At 47.8% G+C, this 13,489-nt stretch overlaps 1 protein-coding gene across 2 annotated transcripts in view; it reads left to right on the top strand.

The window, feature by feature from the left end:
• LOC119973187 (E3 ubiquitin-protein ligase RNF123) overlaps positions 1 to 13,489 on the top strand; it is a 537,603-nt gene that overhangs the window by 70,131 nt on the left and 453,983 nt on the right. For both annotated transcript variants that reach the window (XM_038810837.1, XM_038810836.1), the window contains exons 5-6: positions 10,959 to 11,056; positions 11,509 to 11,563. In XM_038810837.1, coding sequence (XP_038666765.1) covers positions 10,959 to 11,056; positions 11,509 to 11,563 — 153 coding nt within the window. The remainder of the gene's footprint in view (positions 1 to 10,958; positions 11,057 to 11,508; positions 11,564 to 13,489) is intronic.

Here is a 13,489-nt window from a genome sequence, read left to right as displayed (position 1 = left end):
AGTCTGCAGGCTTCCAGCTGGTATGGACTAATGGTTAGGAACGCCTATCTCGTAGTGTACGTTGCCTGGACACTTACTTGGTTGGTGCAGCTGCTAGGCAGGCCACGGTCAAGGGTTGTTTCGAGCTGCTGAGAGACCCTGCCAAGAAGGACGAATTGAACTTGGGGACTCTATTTTATAGTCCCCAGGGGCTTCGCACCCTTTTGGGCGGTCCCCGTACCTGGTTCCAAGTGATTGCACTAAGTTCTGATCACTTGGATCAATTTCTCCAATACTGGAGCTGTTCCCAATCGCTGGGCGGTTCCTAAGTGTCCGTTGGCCTTCCTTTGTCTTTGCTCCTGCTGGCGCCGAGGAGTCTGGTTTGGTCTTGATTACTTTAATGTATCCAATTGTTCCCGGGGATCGCTCATTATTATGCAGATGGTTTTTGGTTTTGGTTCCGTCTGGGTTCTGCAAGTTCTAATATACAGGAAACTTTGCACCTGTTTGTTTTTCCCTGCGCTTGACTGAATTTTCCTGTATTCGTAGCGGGCATCCATTTTGGAGTCGGCTACACTCCTTGTGATCCCTAATGCGAAGCGTGAAGGATCACATAACTGAGTCGTCTTCACTCCCTGACCCAGCGAGCACTCTTCCATGGCCTCTACACTGACCATAACTATGCAAGAAAATTTTAACTGACAATTCTAAGTGGTGCTATGTCACAACAGGGACATGCATTACAACACAAAAGAAACGGTACCTCTAACTATCTTCCACAAACTACACTCACTTAAACATCCAATCATACTAACTTCCTAACAATACAAAAATAATAGCAGCATTCACATTTTCCTCTGGGTTGGCGGTCAAGCACAGAGTTGTACAATCTTTCAATTGCAAACGGAACACATTTCTTTATTTACAAATGACGCAAACCGAATGTTCTTTATTGTAGGTCGAGGGATTCGGGGCCTGGTGAAAACCAAAAATAGGGGATCTTATCCTGTATACCGGGGTGCGAGAGCGGTAGGCTCTCCTTTGCAATTTTCTCATGCGGATTGTCTGCACAATGCTGCAGCGTATCGCCAATGCTAGAAGGGATTCAATTACATATGAAAGGGAGTACCACGTTATAAACCTATCACACCATGTTGGGGTGTTGTTACTTGTCACTGGGCTCTGGGTGCTATGGGGAAGTGAATCATTGATGGCCGGGGGGGGGAGGGGTCAGGGGGTTCGCGTTCGCGCGCAACTAAATACATTTGGTGATGATAACGAAAAACATGGAGGATGTCTTCATTGTTCTCTTCTTTTTTCTCTTCTCTTCCTTTTCTTCTCTTTTCTCTTCCTGGAGCTTCTGGAATTCTGTGGATCAAGCATATTCTGTTACCATCTTGTACGTTAGCATGTCTGTCCTTTAGTACCAATTTCCCTTTATAAATGGTCACCATCTGTGACTCCCTCATTTAAAAAGACACACTGAAAAATACTGAAACAGTGCGAGCTGTCTCGCAGGCTGTGCGATTTACCATCCAAATGTTTGAGGATGTAAATAGCAGGAGGGGTGGCAACCGAAGGGTCACCTTAAAATACAACAAAACTTTTCGAACCAAAAGAGCCAAAATGAGGTGCGTATGGGTCGCGACGGGTAAGAGTTGGATGGAATCGCTGGGTAGGGCGGGCTGTGCTCTACCCAAGCTTGGCTGACCAGAGGGGGGGGGGGGGGGGGGGGGGGGGGTCCTCAGACAGGGCAGGAACCACTGCCGTTTCTCCACTGCCTGAGTAACCGACAAGAACGGGCAAGAATGTAGTCATCGTTGGGGGTTGCTGTAAAGGTTCTACCGTTAAATCAGAAGAGCAGTTATGAACAGGGGTCAGGCAAGCTCTCAGTGGTTTCGGCTGATAAGCATGCCGGCAAGTTCCCGTAGTTATCTGCGGACAAATGTGGCATGTGACCGTAGAACTGTTTAAACTGAAACAAAGAACACATACAAACACAAAACAAACAAACATGCAACGAATATCGTGCAGGTTTCATCAGAAAGGACACCGTTTCTACCAAGCAGTTCCTTTTAAAACATAATCTGGACACCTCAGTTATCTGTTGCGAACAGGGTCGCAAAGGGGTTCTCGTTTTGGGAGTCAGACTGAGGTTTGTTAAGGAATGTGATCAGGAAGGGATCACTCGAGCTGTGGTCAGAGTCGCTGGGAGTGGGGCCTGGTGCATGGGGGTAGTAGCGAGGTGCGCTGTGGCTATCGTTTTGAGTCACAGTCGCTGTCTCTGCTGCTGCTGTCTGTGGGCGTTCCGGGGCGGAGTCTGGAGTTAGGGGGGCGGAGTCAAGGTAGAGTCCGTGGATGGGCCGGTCGTGCTGGGGGAGGCTAGGGATACGTTTCGTGTATGTGGGGCGTGGTCTGCTGCATCAAGCATGACGTGGTGTGCGTGGTTAGACTGCGAGCCATATGCCTTGAGCTGGTTTATATGAAACCACACAGTCTTTCCGTTGGGGTACTTAATCTTATAAACTGAGGGGCTTACTTTGTCCGCAATGGAGTACGGACCTGAGTACTTGGGTGACAGGAATGTGCTGGGGTTGTAAATGGAGAGCATGACCTGCTGTCCTACATCAAACTCAGTCGCATGCATTGTCTTATCGAAACAGACTTTGCTCTGTTTCTTTCTGGTGCCCAATTTTACTGCGGCTGCTAGCTGAGCCGTTTGAACATTTTCTACCAATTGTTTCACTGTGTTCTCGTGTGTGAGGGCCGTCACTTCGGGGCTGGTCAAGTCAAGTCCTAATAAAAATTCTGTGCCTTTCATGGGGCATCTGGTCATGAGAGTGTGTGCGGTGTATCCTGTGGATGTGGATACAGTGTTACGCAAAAACATTAGTGCAAAAGGGAGGACTGAATCCCAAGTGGTGTTGTTTTGTTGGACCATTTTCCTGAGGGTTGCTTTTAGGGTCCGATTCATTCATCCACGATACCACTTGACTGGGGGTGGTATGCGATATGGAATTTTTTTTGTAATGCCAAATATCGTGAGGACGTTTTTTATTACACGTCCCGTAAAATGGGAACCTTGGTCAGATTCAATGCTGCGGGGGAGTCCCCATCTCGTAAAGATGTGGTGGGTCAAAATCTTAGCTGTAGTGTTTGTTCTAGATGGGAATGCTTCTACCCATTTCGTAAACGTGTCTATAACAACTAACACATAACTTGTAACGATTCCTGCAAGGGGGCAATGGTCCTATAAAATCAATCTGGAGGTTAGTCCAGGGGCCATTAACGGGGCGGGTGTGGCTGAGCTGAGCTTTCTTCGCATATCTGTCCGGATTGTTTTGGGCACAGATAAGGCAATTTTCTACATAGTGCGTGACGTCTTCCTTTAAATTTGGCCACCAACAGAGCTGCCTGAGGTGGGCGGTGGTGGGAGCAATTCCCTGATGTCCATGATTATCATGGAACAAACAAATAAGCTGATTCCTGTCCTGTTCAGGAACCACATAAAGGGTGTCCTTTAGGATCACACAGTCATGTGTGGTCAGTGTGTTTTTAAACCTATCGGAATGGGGCTGGGGATTTTCCTTTTAAAATCTCCCTGAGATTACTATCCTGCTTCTGGGCCTGCACTAAATCTTCGATATTGGTCTGTGAGACCTGAACTGCGTTCACAGGGGCGCTTTCGGGGGGGGTTCCAAAAATGACCATGCCTGGAACCTGCTTTAGCCAATGCGTCGGCTTTCACATTCCCAGGTGGGGAGGAACGGTGTTGACTTCGTACTTTAATAATACCAAATATCCTGTCCTGTGCTTTGTCTAAAATGTGGCGGAGCAATGGGGCTGAAGGGAGGGGTTTACCATCCGCGGAAATAAATCCTCTTGCTTTCCACAGGGGTAGGAATTCTGTGAGGCTGGTGCAGACATAGAGGCTGTCCGAGTATATGTCTGCTGGGCTGGGAAAGGAATCTGGGTGATCTACAATGTATGCAATAGCTGCCAGTTCTGCCGCCTGCGCGCCTAAGTGTCCTGGCAGTTTTAACGAGATTTCTTCTAGGGCGTGTCCCTGCGCATCCTCAACATAGATGCCGCATCCTGTAATGCGCTTCCCGTCTAATATAGTGGAAGAACCATCCACATGTATTCTTAGGGGTGCGCACGTGTCTGTGTGCTGGGGGGTCTGGGGTGAACTACCTATCTTTTTGGGGGGTGTTTTCGCAATAAAGGGGCCTGTGTTGTGGTGCTGTGAGATGATTTCACATTCACGGGGGGGTGCCTGGGTACTGGTGGTTGTCGGCTAAGAAAGTGTGGGCCTTGGTTCTTTTAACAGTGATGTCCCGTCCCTGCAAAAGAAGGGTCCATCTGGCTGCTCTGATCTGGCTTACTGTACCGTCCTTAAGTCGTCCATCTAGTAAAAGTTGTGTGGGGGTGTGTTCCATGAGGATGGTGATGGGGTTTAGTCCGGTTATGTAAGAAAAATATTGGACTGCCCAGAAAACTGCGAGCAGGTGCCTTTCACAGGCTGAAAATCCCTGCTCCACAGGATCTAAAACTCTGGAGGCGTAAGCCACAGGTCTTAACTGTTTGTGCCGTTCCTGGAGGAGCACGGCCGAACGGGTGCGATCTGTGCTAGCTACCTCTATAGCATAGGGGGAAAGTGGGTCTGGAACCTGTAGTGCGGGGGCTGCAATGAGGGCTCTTTTCAAAGCATCCACAGCATCTGTATGCTGCGGAAGCCATTCCCAAGGGGCTCCTTTCTTTAGGAGGTCTGAGAGGGGAGCTGCTTTGGTGGCGAAACCGCAATATGGTTTCGGCAGTAGCCAACCAGTCCTAAAAATGACCGGAGAGCTGATACATTCTGGGGAAGGGGCAATTTGACAATCGAGTCAATCCTTTTGTGCTCGATCTCACGTTTACCATGAGTGATAATCGTTCCCAAATATCCCACTTTGTCGTCCAAAATTTGGGCCTTTTTGGGGTTCACTTTGCATCCAATTTGCTGTAGGAGTTCTTGGAGTTCGGACAGAAGTGCGATGTGCTCTGCCTTGGTGTCTGTCTGCAGTAATAGGTCGTCTACATACTGGACCAGACATTCGGGGCGAGAAAATTTAGCTAAACCATTTGCCAGCAAATGGAGGGGGAGTTGTGGAATCCTTGTGGGAGGCATGTCCATGTGTATTGCTGACCTTTAAAAGTGAAGGCAAATTTGTACTGGCACGCTTTTGCCAATGGAATGGACCAGAATCTGTTACTGATGTCCAAAACCGTAAAATATCGTGAGTTGAATCCCTGTTTGAGCATGGTCTCAGGACTTGTGGCTGCCGTGGGGGCTGCTGCGGGAGTGACTTTGTTGAGTTCCCAGTAATCGATGGTCAGTCGCCATGATCCATCGGGCTTTCTCACTGGCCAAATCGGGGCATTATTAGTAGAGGCTACTGATCTAAGTACGCCCTGCTGTAATAAACTGTCAATTACTTTTGAGATTTCTCCCTCTGCCTCTTGGGGAAATCCATATTGCTTTTGGGGTCTAGGGTCAGGTCCTGTAATCTGAACCGAACAAGCCATCCTGCCACAGTCATGCTTATGACTTGCAAATGCTGTCCTGTTCTTCTGCAGAACTGCCCTAACCTGTTTGTCTGTGCTAATCGTGGTCGGGTCAAACCAGAAATCGCCGACTGCGCTAATCTTATTAGCATACTCGCCTACTGTGAGCGTTGCGGGGGCTCTTGCTGACTTTGCCATTTTCCAGACACATTGATTTACTGGGTCAAATGACAGGTTGTGGGAGTTCATGAAATCGATGCCCAAAATGTGTTCTACAGTGTGGCGCAGGTCGACTAAAACGGTGGGGTGTTTTGTCGTAATGGTGCCAATTTAAATGGGTACAGGGGCTGTGATGTGTCCCTGCTGTGAGTGGCCTGTGAAGCCGCTGAGGGTGATTGTGGCTGTCGTGGGCCAGGTGTCTTTTTGGAACATGATGGAGGAATTAATTGTGGTGAGGGACCCTCCTGTGTCCCAGAGAAATTCAATGGGCTGTCCCCATATTTTCGCTGCAACGACCGGTCGGCCGGACCTATCCCAAAGGGTGCCGCAGACCCAAGTTGGGGAGCCCGAACACCGTCAGTCTGTTCCGTTCATGTCTATCTGGTCTGAACGGGTGCTTACACTATGAATGGGCTTCGTCCTGTTTCTATTCAGAGTGCCTGTCTGCTGGGGTGTTGCACTCTCGTGCAAAGTGACCTGGATGTCCACAGTGGTAACACTCCTGTGGTTTCTGTGGGGGGCTGTTCCTACCTTCGTTCACCCATGCGGGGTTCTGGTGCATCTTAACTGCTTGGATATCTGCATCCGCCTGCGCTTCTTCGGGTTTTCTAAGCGCGGGTTTATTGTGGACAGATTGCTCCCAAGCACAGGACAACCTTTTTAAAACCCATTTTTCGTTGTGGGCTTCTTCTGAGTGGTCATAATTAGCACAAGCGCTCTGTCCTGCCTCTGTGGCATGGCAGATAAGGGTACGTGTCCATTTGGCCGTGTTTTCTGGGGTCAAATGGGCGCGGGTTAATTCTCCGAATACCGCTGTAAAATGGACCCATAGCCGTCCAGCAAACGCTGTGGGGTGTTCTGTTTTCTTCTGCCTGCACTTATTCAGGCCTTCTACGGGGTCACCTCTGTTATAACCGATCGCGTCTAGGATCGCAGAATGCATCTCTGCGAGGGTGCCTTCTCCTACGTTCTGTGGGTTGGGAAAGGCTGCTACAACAGAAGGGTCTAAATTTAAAACTGTGAGCTTCACTTGCTCACGCTCATCCAGGCCGTACATGGTCGCCTGCTGCTTCACTCTAGCAAAGAATTGGTGGGGGTCTGAGGTGGGGAGGAACGGTGTGATCTTTTCGCACGCGTCCCGTAATTGGGTCACGGTTAAGGGGGTGGTGTAAAGAAATTCCGCGTCTCTGTCCGATGTGACTGTGCGGTGGGTGGTGACTGAATTCATGGGTGCCTGATCTATCTGCTCTGTGGTGGGTAGGGGTGCTTTTCTCTTTTGGGGCTTTCCTTGCGCACATGTTCCCTGTACATATCTATGCGCGGTTTTGTTTAGTTCTTGCCAATCAGGGCCGTCTTCTTCATCTAACTGGGATCCAAAGGTGCTTTGAAACCCATTTTGAACTGAAAGCAAAGACTGCAGTTCTGCAATCTGCTTCCGGCATTTTGCATGATCCACTGAGCTTTGTCTCTGCTCCGTGGTGGCAGCATGGAGTACTCTTAACGCTGCTTTTAGATCGCTGCACTGCCTTTGCAATGCCTCTATCTGTTTCTCTGTCTCTTCTCTTACCAGGACTGCACGTTGTGTGTCCTGATAGGCCTTATCGTATTGGATTTGGAAGCTGCTCAGATGCGCTAAACAAGACTGGTGTGCCCTCTTGGCATCATCCACCTCTCCATCCTTTGCTGCTAACTTCCTTCTTAACTCTATATTCTCTTTCCCGATCTCACTAACATCGACTTTACTCATTCGATGTCTCTCTTCTATTTCTTTGCGGAGAGTCCGAACGACCTCCTCTGTGCCTCACAATTGTGCCAGACAGGACACAATCGTCATCGTCTTACGGGCTTTCCCTAAGCTCTTATGTATTTCGCTCAGGTTCTCCCACCAAGTATGTCCTATACTCCCGGGACCTGTTTCCTCATTTGAACAAAAGTCACTCCAAAGTGGCCATCCTTTCCCTTTGAGGTACTTTCTAATCTCACCTTCCCAAACGGGACACTGTCTTACTCTGCTGGTCGCTGCGACCACGAATTCTTGAGGGTTCATGAGGTGTTCCATTGCCTTCATTGCCATTTTTCCTATCTAAATGCTCTCTTTTAAAATTTGGAACGAGGGGTACTAAGGCGGTGCTGTAAATACGGGTATGGCTTTTGCTATTTTCCGGAATACAAACTCCCGACAGTTTTTCGCAACAAAATCTCTCAGGTTCACCGTATATCCCTGTTAGTGCGCATGCATTAACACACTTCCTTATATCCCTGTTAGTACGTATGCATTAACACACTTCCTTATATCCCTGTTAGTACGTATGCATTAACACACTTCCTTATATCCCTGTTAGTACGCATGCATTAACACACTTCCTTATATCCCTGTTAGTACGCATGCATTAACACACTTCCGAATTCTGGAGGATTGATCAGAACTGCTTGAACACTTGTGGTTATTTCTGTTCCCAATTGGATTATAATTTCAGATTTTTGGGTTCTCTCGGAGTGGGGGTGGGGGGGGGGGGGGGGGGCACTTCTAAGTCGAGTCCCGTCAGAGTTCACCACTAAATGTTGCTAATTGTGTTTGTACTTAATTTGCTCTGTTTAATCACCTTGCTCCAGAATCGCCAGGTATCTTTATGATACCACCACGAGGTTCAAGTTCAAGTGCTGATCAATAACTCAATACACATTTATTATATACACAGTCAATCTCTACTCATGCGTAAAACACTACTTACTAGACTATCCCTAACACTAAAAGGCCAATACTTAGCTTTGGAAACTGGCCCACCAGGTCAGGGGAACAAATGGCCTTTTGTTCGATTCTGAGTCTGCAGGCTTCCAGCTGGTATGGACTAATGGTTAGGAGCGCCTATATCGTAGCGTACATTGACTGGACACTTCCTTGGTTGGTGCAGCTGCTAGGCAGGTCACGGTCAAGGGTTGTTTCGAGCTGCTGAAAGACCCTGCCAAGAAGGACGAATTGAACTTGGGGACTCTATTTTATAGTCCCCAGGGGCTTCGCGCCCTTTTGGGCGGTCCCCGTACCTGGTTCCAAGTTATTGGACTAAGTTCTGATCACTTGGATCGATTTCTCCAATACTGGAGCTGTTCCCAATCGTTGGGCGGGTCCTAAGTGTCCGTTAGCCTTCCTTTGTCTTTGCTCCTGCTGGCGCCGAGGAGTCTGGTTTGGTCTTGATTACTTAATGTATCCAATTGTTCCCGGGGATCGCTCATTACTATGCAGATGGTGTTTGGTTTCGATTCCGTCTGGGTTCTGCAAGTTCTAATATACAGGAAACTTTGCACCTGCTTGTTTTTCCCTGCGCTTGACTGAATTTCCCTGTATTCGTAGCGGGCATCCATTTTGGAGTCGGGAAGTGGCCAACCCAGGTGGCTACACCCTTGACTGCTGACTTGTTCCCCGACTGGAAGGGAACATTCCTGCCTGGTGATTGTCGCGCGATGTCCGTTCATTCGTTGTCGCAGCGTCTGCATGGTCTCGCCAATGTACCACGCTTCGGGACATCCTTTCCTGCAGCGTATGAGGTAGACAATGTTGGCCGATTCGCACGAGCATGCACCGCGTACCTGGTGGGTGGCGTTCTCATGTGTAATGGTGGTATCCATGTCGATGATCTGGCACGTCTTGCAGAGATTGCCATGGCAGGGTTGTGTGGTGTTGTGGTCAGTGTTCTGAAGGCTGGGTAGTTTGCTGCAAACAATGGTTTGTTTGAAGTTGCGCGGTTGTTTGAAGGCAAGTAGTGGGGCTGTTGGGATGGCCTTGGCAAGATGTTCATCTTCATCAATGACGTGTTGAAGGCTGCGAAGAAGATGTCGTATTTTCTCTGCTCCGGGAAAGTACTGGACGACAAAGGGCACTCTGTCGGTGTGTCCCTTGTTTGTCTTCTGAGGAGGTCGGTGCGGTTTTTTGCTGTGGCGCATTGGAACTGTCGATCGATGAGTCGAGCGCCATATCCCGTTCGTACGAGGGCATCTTTCAGCATCTGTAGATGTCTGTTACGCTCCTCCTTGTCTGAGCAGATCCTGTGTATACGGAGGGCTTGTCCATAGGGGATGGCTTCTTTAATGTGTTTAGGGTGGAAACTGGAGAAGTGGAGCATCGTGAGGTTATCCGTGTGCTTGCGGTAAAGCGAAGTGCTGAGGTGACCGTCTTTGATGGAGACGTGTGTGTCCAAGAATGCAACTGATTTTGGGATGAGAGCACGTAGGGTGCTCTGAAGGTCTGGATCAAAATGTGGGCTGCATGAGATACTGATACACAACATGTAACCTGTTTAGCTCAGTTGGCTGGACAGTTGGTTCATGATGCAATGTGAGGCCGACAGCATGGGTTAATTTTGTGTACTGGCTGAGGTTATTCATGAGGGCCCTGCCCCCTCAACCTTGCCCCTCGCCTGAGGTGTGGTGATCCTCTGGTTAAATCACCACAAGTCAGCTCCCCCACCACTCGAAGGAGAAAACAGCCTATGGTCACCTGGGATTATGGTAACTTTATATCCAAAGACACAATTGAGGAGATGCTTCTACACCACTCAGCTACAAGAATTCTTGACTTCATAGAAGAACAGAAAATGTTGGAAAAGCTCAGCAGGTCAGGCAGCATCTGTGGAGAGATAAACAGAGTTAATGTTTCGGCTGAATGACCTTTAGATCATCTACCTGTAACGTTAACTCTATTTCTCTTTCCACAGATGCTGCCAGACCAGCTGAGTATTTCCAGCATTGTCTGTTTATATTTCAGAATTCCAGCACCCACAGCATTTTTGCTTTTGTTTTACCCTTGGATTTTGATTGCTTTCAAACCACTGTCTCATCCTGCCTTGATTGGATTGAAGAGCTGATTTCACTGATCAGGAATAAATCAGGCAATGCAAATATTCAGCAAACTACTAACATATGACTGACAAGCGTCTTGTTCAAAATTGCTATTGCGTTTTTGAAACACAATTTTACATCTTTTCAGTGCCAGTTTTCAGGGTTCACACTGTATGTAAATGATCTGAACCCCACAGATTAGATTTCAGCCGTTGCTCATCCTTGTGTTTCTATTCCTCTTCTCTCCGCCCCCCCAAAATCCTTGCCTGTAACTCACTCCTTGGTACCTGTCAACCTCCACATGGTTTTTCGGTAATATTTGATGACTATCTGTTTTCCAGGGTATTTTCTGATTGATGGCTTACTTTTCAACTATATTTCAGATCAAAATATGGACGGGCGCCTTGGTCCAGCCACGGTGGTCCTAGATCACACAAGTGGCTTTGAAGGACTGCTACTCGTGGACGATGATCTACTTGGGGTAAGTACTTTAGAGAAAGGCTGCTTTATTTACTGTGCCAGGATTTAGCTCATTGATGTCTGAAGCCTCCTGCATCAGTGACAGTTCCATAGACTACAATCAGGAGTCTTCTTGGCCTATATCACTTGGCCATCAAGCACCTATACTTCATGTGGCATACGTAATCTGACTGGAGTTCAGCCTCACCATGTTACAACAGCCTTGCTCACACTTACTAACCAGTCCAGCTGCTGGAGCTTTCTAATACTCATTCCTTTGCACTAAGTCTTTGAAAGTTATGATTTCATAACCCTCCGAATCCAGACTGACAGGGTTATCATTCCTTCATTTCCAGTTTCTTGGTTCTCTTAATTTGAGGATGTCTTTGAGAGTGATGCTAACCTCTTTCTGCTTGAATTTGAGGATGTAATTGTGGAAACTGGCTTGTACTTACTTTGTTTTTTTTCTTTTAGGTTGTTGGTCATAGTAATTTCAGTTCAATCAGAGCTACCTCGTGTGTGTATAAAGGTGAGTGTTTAAAGAAGCATTCCGGCTGGGTCAGAGCATTAGGCGTTGCAGTTAATTCTGAGCAAGGACAGGACAAGGATTGTTTAGTTTGTCTTTCCCTTTAATCTGGGGCTAGTGCTGCTGGGGCATAATGTGAACAGACAATTTAGGAGCTGGAGTACACCACATGGCCCTCAATCCTGGTTCTCCAGATCGGGCGGCACGGTAGCACAGGGTTCCGGGTTCGATTCCCGCTTGGGTCACTGTCTGTGCGGCGTCTGCACGATCTCCCTGTGTGTGTTTCCTCCAGGTGCTCCGGTTTCCTCCCACAGGTCCAGACAGATGTGCTTGTTAGGTGAATTGGACATTCTGAATTTTCCCTCTGTGTACCCGAACAGATGCTGTAGTGTAGTGACGAGGGGATTTTTAAGAGTAATTTCATTACAGTGTTAATGTAAGCCTACTTGTGACACTGATAAAGATTATAATAAGAGCATAGCTGATCTGATTGTAACCTCCTGCCTATCCCCGATAACCTTCAACCCTCTTGTTTATCAAGAATTTATCTACCGAGAGTCATAGAATCATAAAGTACAGAAGAAGCCCTTTGGTTCATCAAGGCTGCACTGACAAAAAATACACTAATCCCATTTTCCAGCACTTGACCCATAACCTTGAATGTTACGACATTTCAAGTGCTCATCCATGTACTTTTGAGAGTTCCAATCTCTTCTATCCTCCCAGGCAGTACATTCCTGACTCTCTCCATCCTGTGGGTAAAGAAGCTTTTCCTGAAATCCCCTCTAAACCTCCTGCCTTTCACCTTAAAATTATTCCCCCTTGTTATTGACCCTTCAACTAATGGGAACTGATGCTTTCTGTTCACCCTGTCCATGCCCTTCATATTTTTATGCACCTCAATCAGGACCTCTCTCAGCCTTCTCTGCTCCAAAGAAAACAATCTGAGCTTATCCAGCCTTTCTTCATAGCTAAAATGCTCCATTCCAGGCAACATCCTGGTGAATCTCCTCTGCAACCTTTCTAGTGCAATCACATCCTTCCAAAGTGTGTTGACCAGAACTGCACACAGGACTCCAGCTGTGGCCTAACCAAAGTCCTGTACAGCTGCAACATAACCTCCCTGCTCTTATAACCTATGCCACAACTGAAAAAGGCAAATGCCCTGTATACCTTCTTAACTACCCTATTAACCTGTACTGCCACCTTCAGGGATCTGTGGACAAGCACCCAAGATTCCCCTGAGCTTCCTGGTGTCCTGCCATTCATTGAGTACTCCCTTGTCGTGTTACTCCTTCCAAAGAGCATCACCTCACACTTTTCAGGGTCAAATTCCATCTGCCACTGATCTACCAATCTGCCAATATCCTCCTGTAACATGGACTTCCGGTGATGGCATGTAAGCAGAAGTCGCACACAAGGTAGCTCCCGGCAGGGTACTTGCTTTGTGGCTCTATTTGCCCAGTTTCAGGTGTAATTCTGTTGAAAAAAACCTATTCATTTAAAGACACAAGGTGCCTGCATCAGAAAAATGTCAAGAAATGCTGGGGTAAGAAACCGATGGACAAAAATTCTGTCAACAGACTTGAAGGCTTTGTGTGACTCCTCTATGGCGAAAATGGCGAGACAGCTCCAGTGACTGCGGCCGCTCCAATAACACAGACTTGCTTGCTGGCCTGCTATCGATGGAGTCGGTAAGCAGTTTGAATAGCAGTGGAGAGTGACGTCTGAGCGCCTCCAAACGTTGACTGAGGAGGCCCTGGGTCCTATGAGATTGAAATTGGAAAAGACCTCCGAGATGGCATGGCGAGGTGTTAGAGGGAGTGAGTGGAGAAAACTTTGAAGTACGCTGAGCAAATTGTCTCATTGGAGGCTGAAACCGCCTGGGTAGCCAGCGAGAATAAGTTGCTGAGGGCCAAAGTCGATGAT

This window comes from Scyliorhinus canicula, chromosome 11, assembly GCF_902713615.1.
Source record: "Scyliorhinus canicula chromosome 11, sScyCan1.1, whole genome shotgun sequence".
In the NCBI taxonomy this organism is placed as follows: Eukaryota; Metazoa; Chordata; class Chondrichthyes; order Carcharhiniformes; family Scyliorhinidae; genus Scyliorhinus; species Scyliorhinus canicula.
The sequence above is the reverse complement of the archived record's forward strand: the minus strand, read 5'-3'. Positions and strand labels throughout refer to the sequence as shown.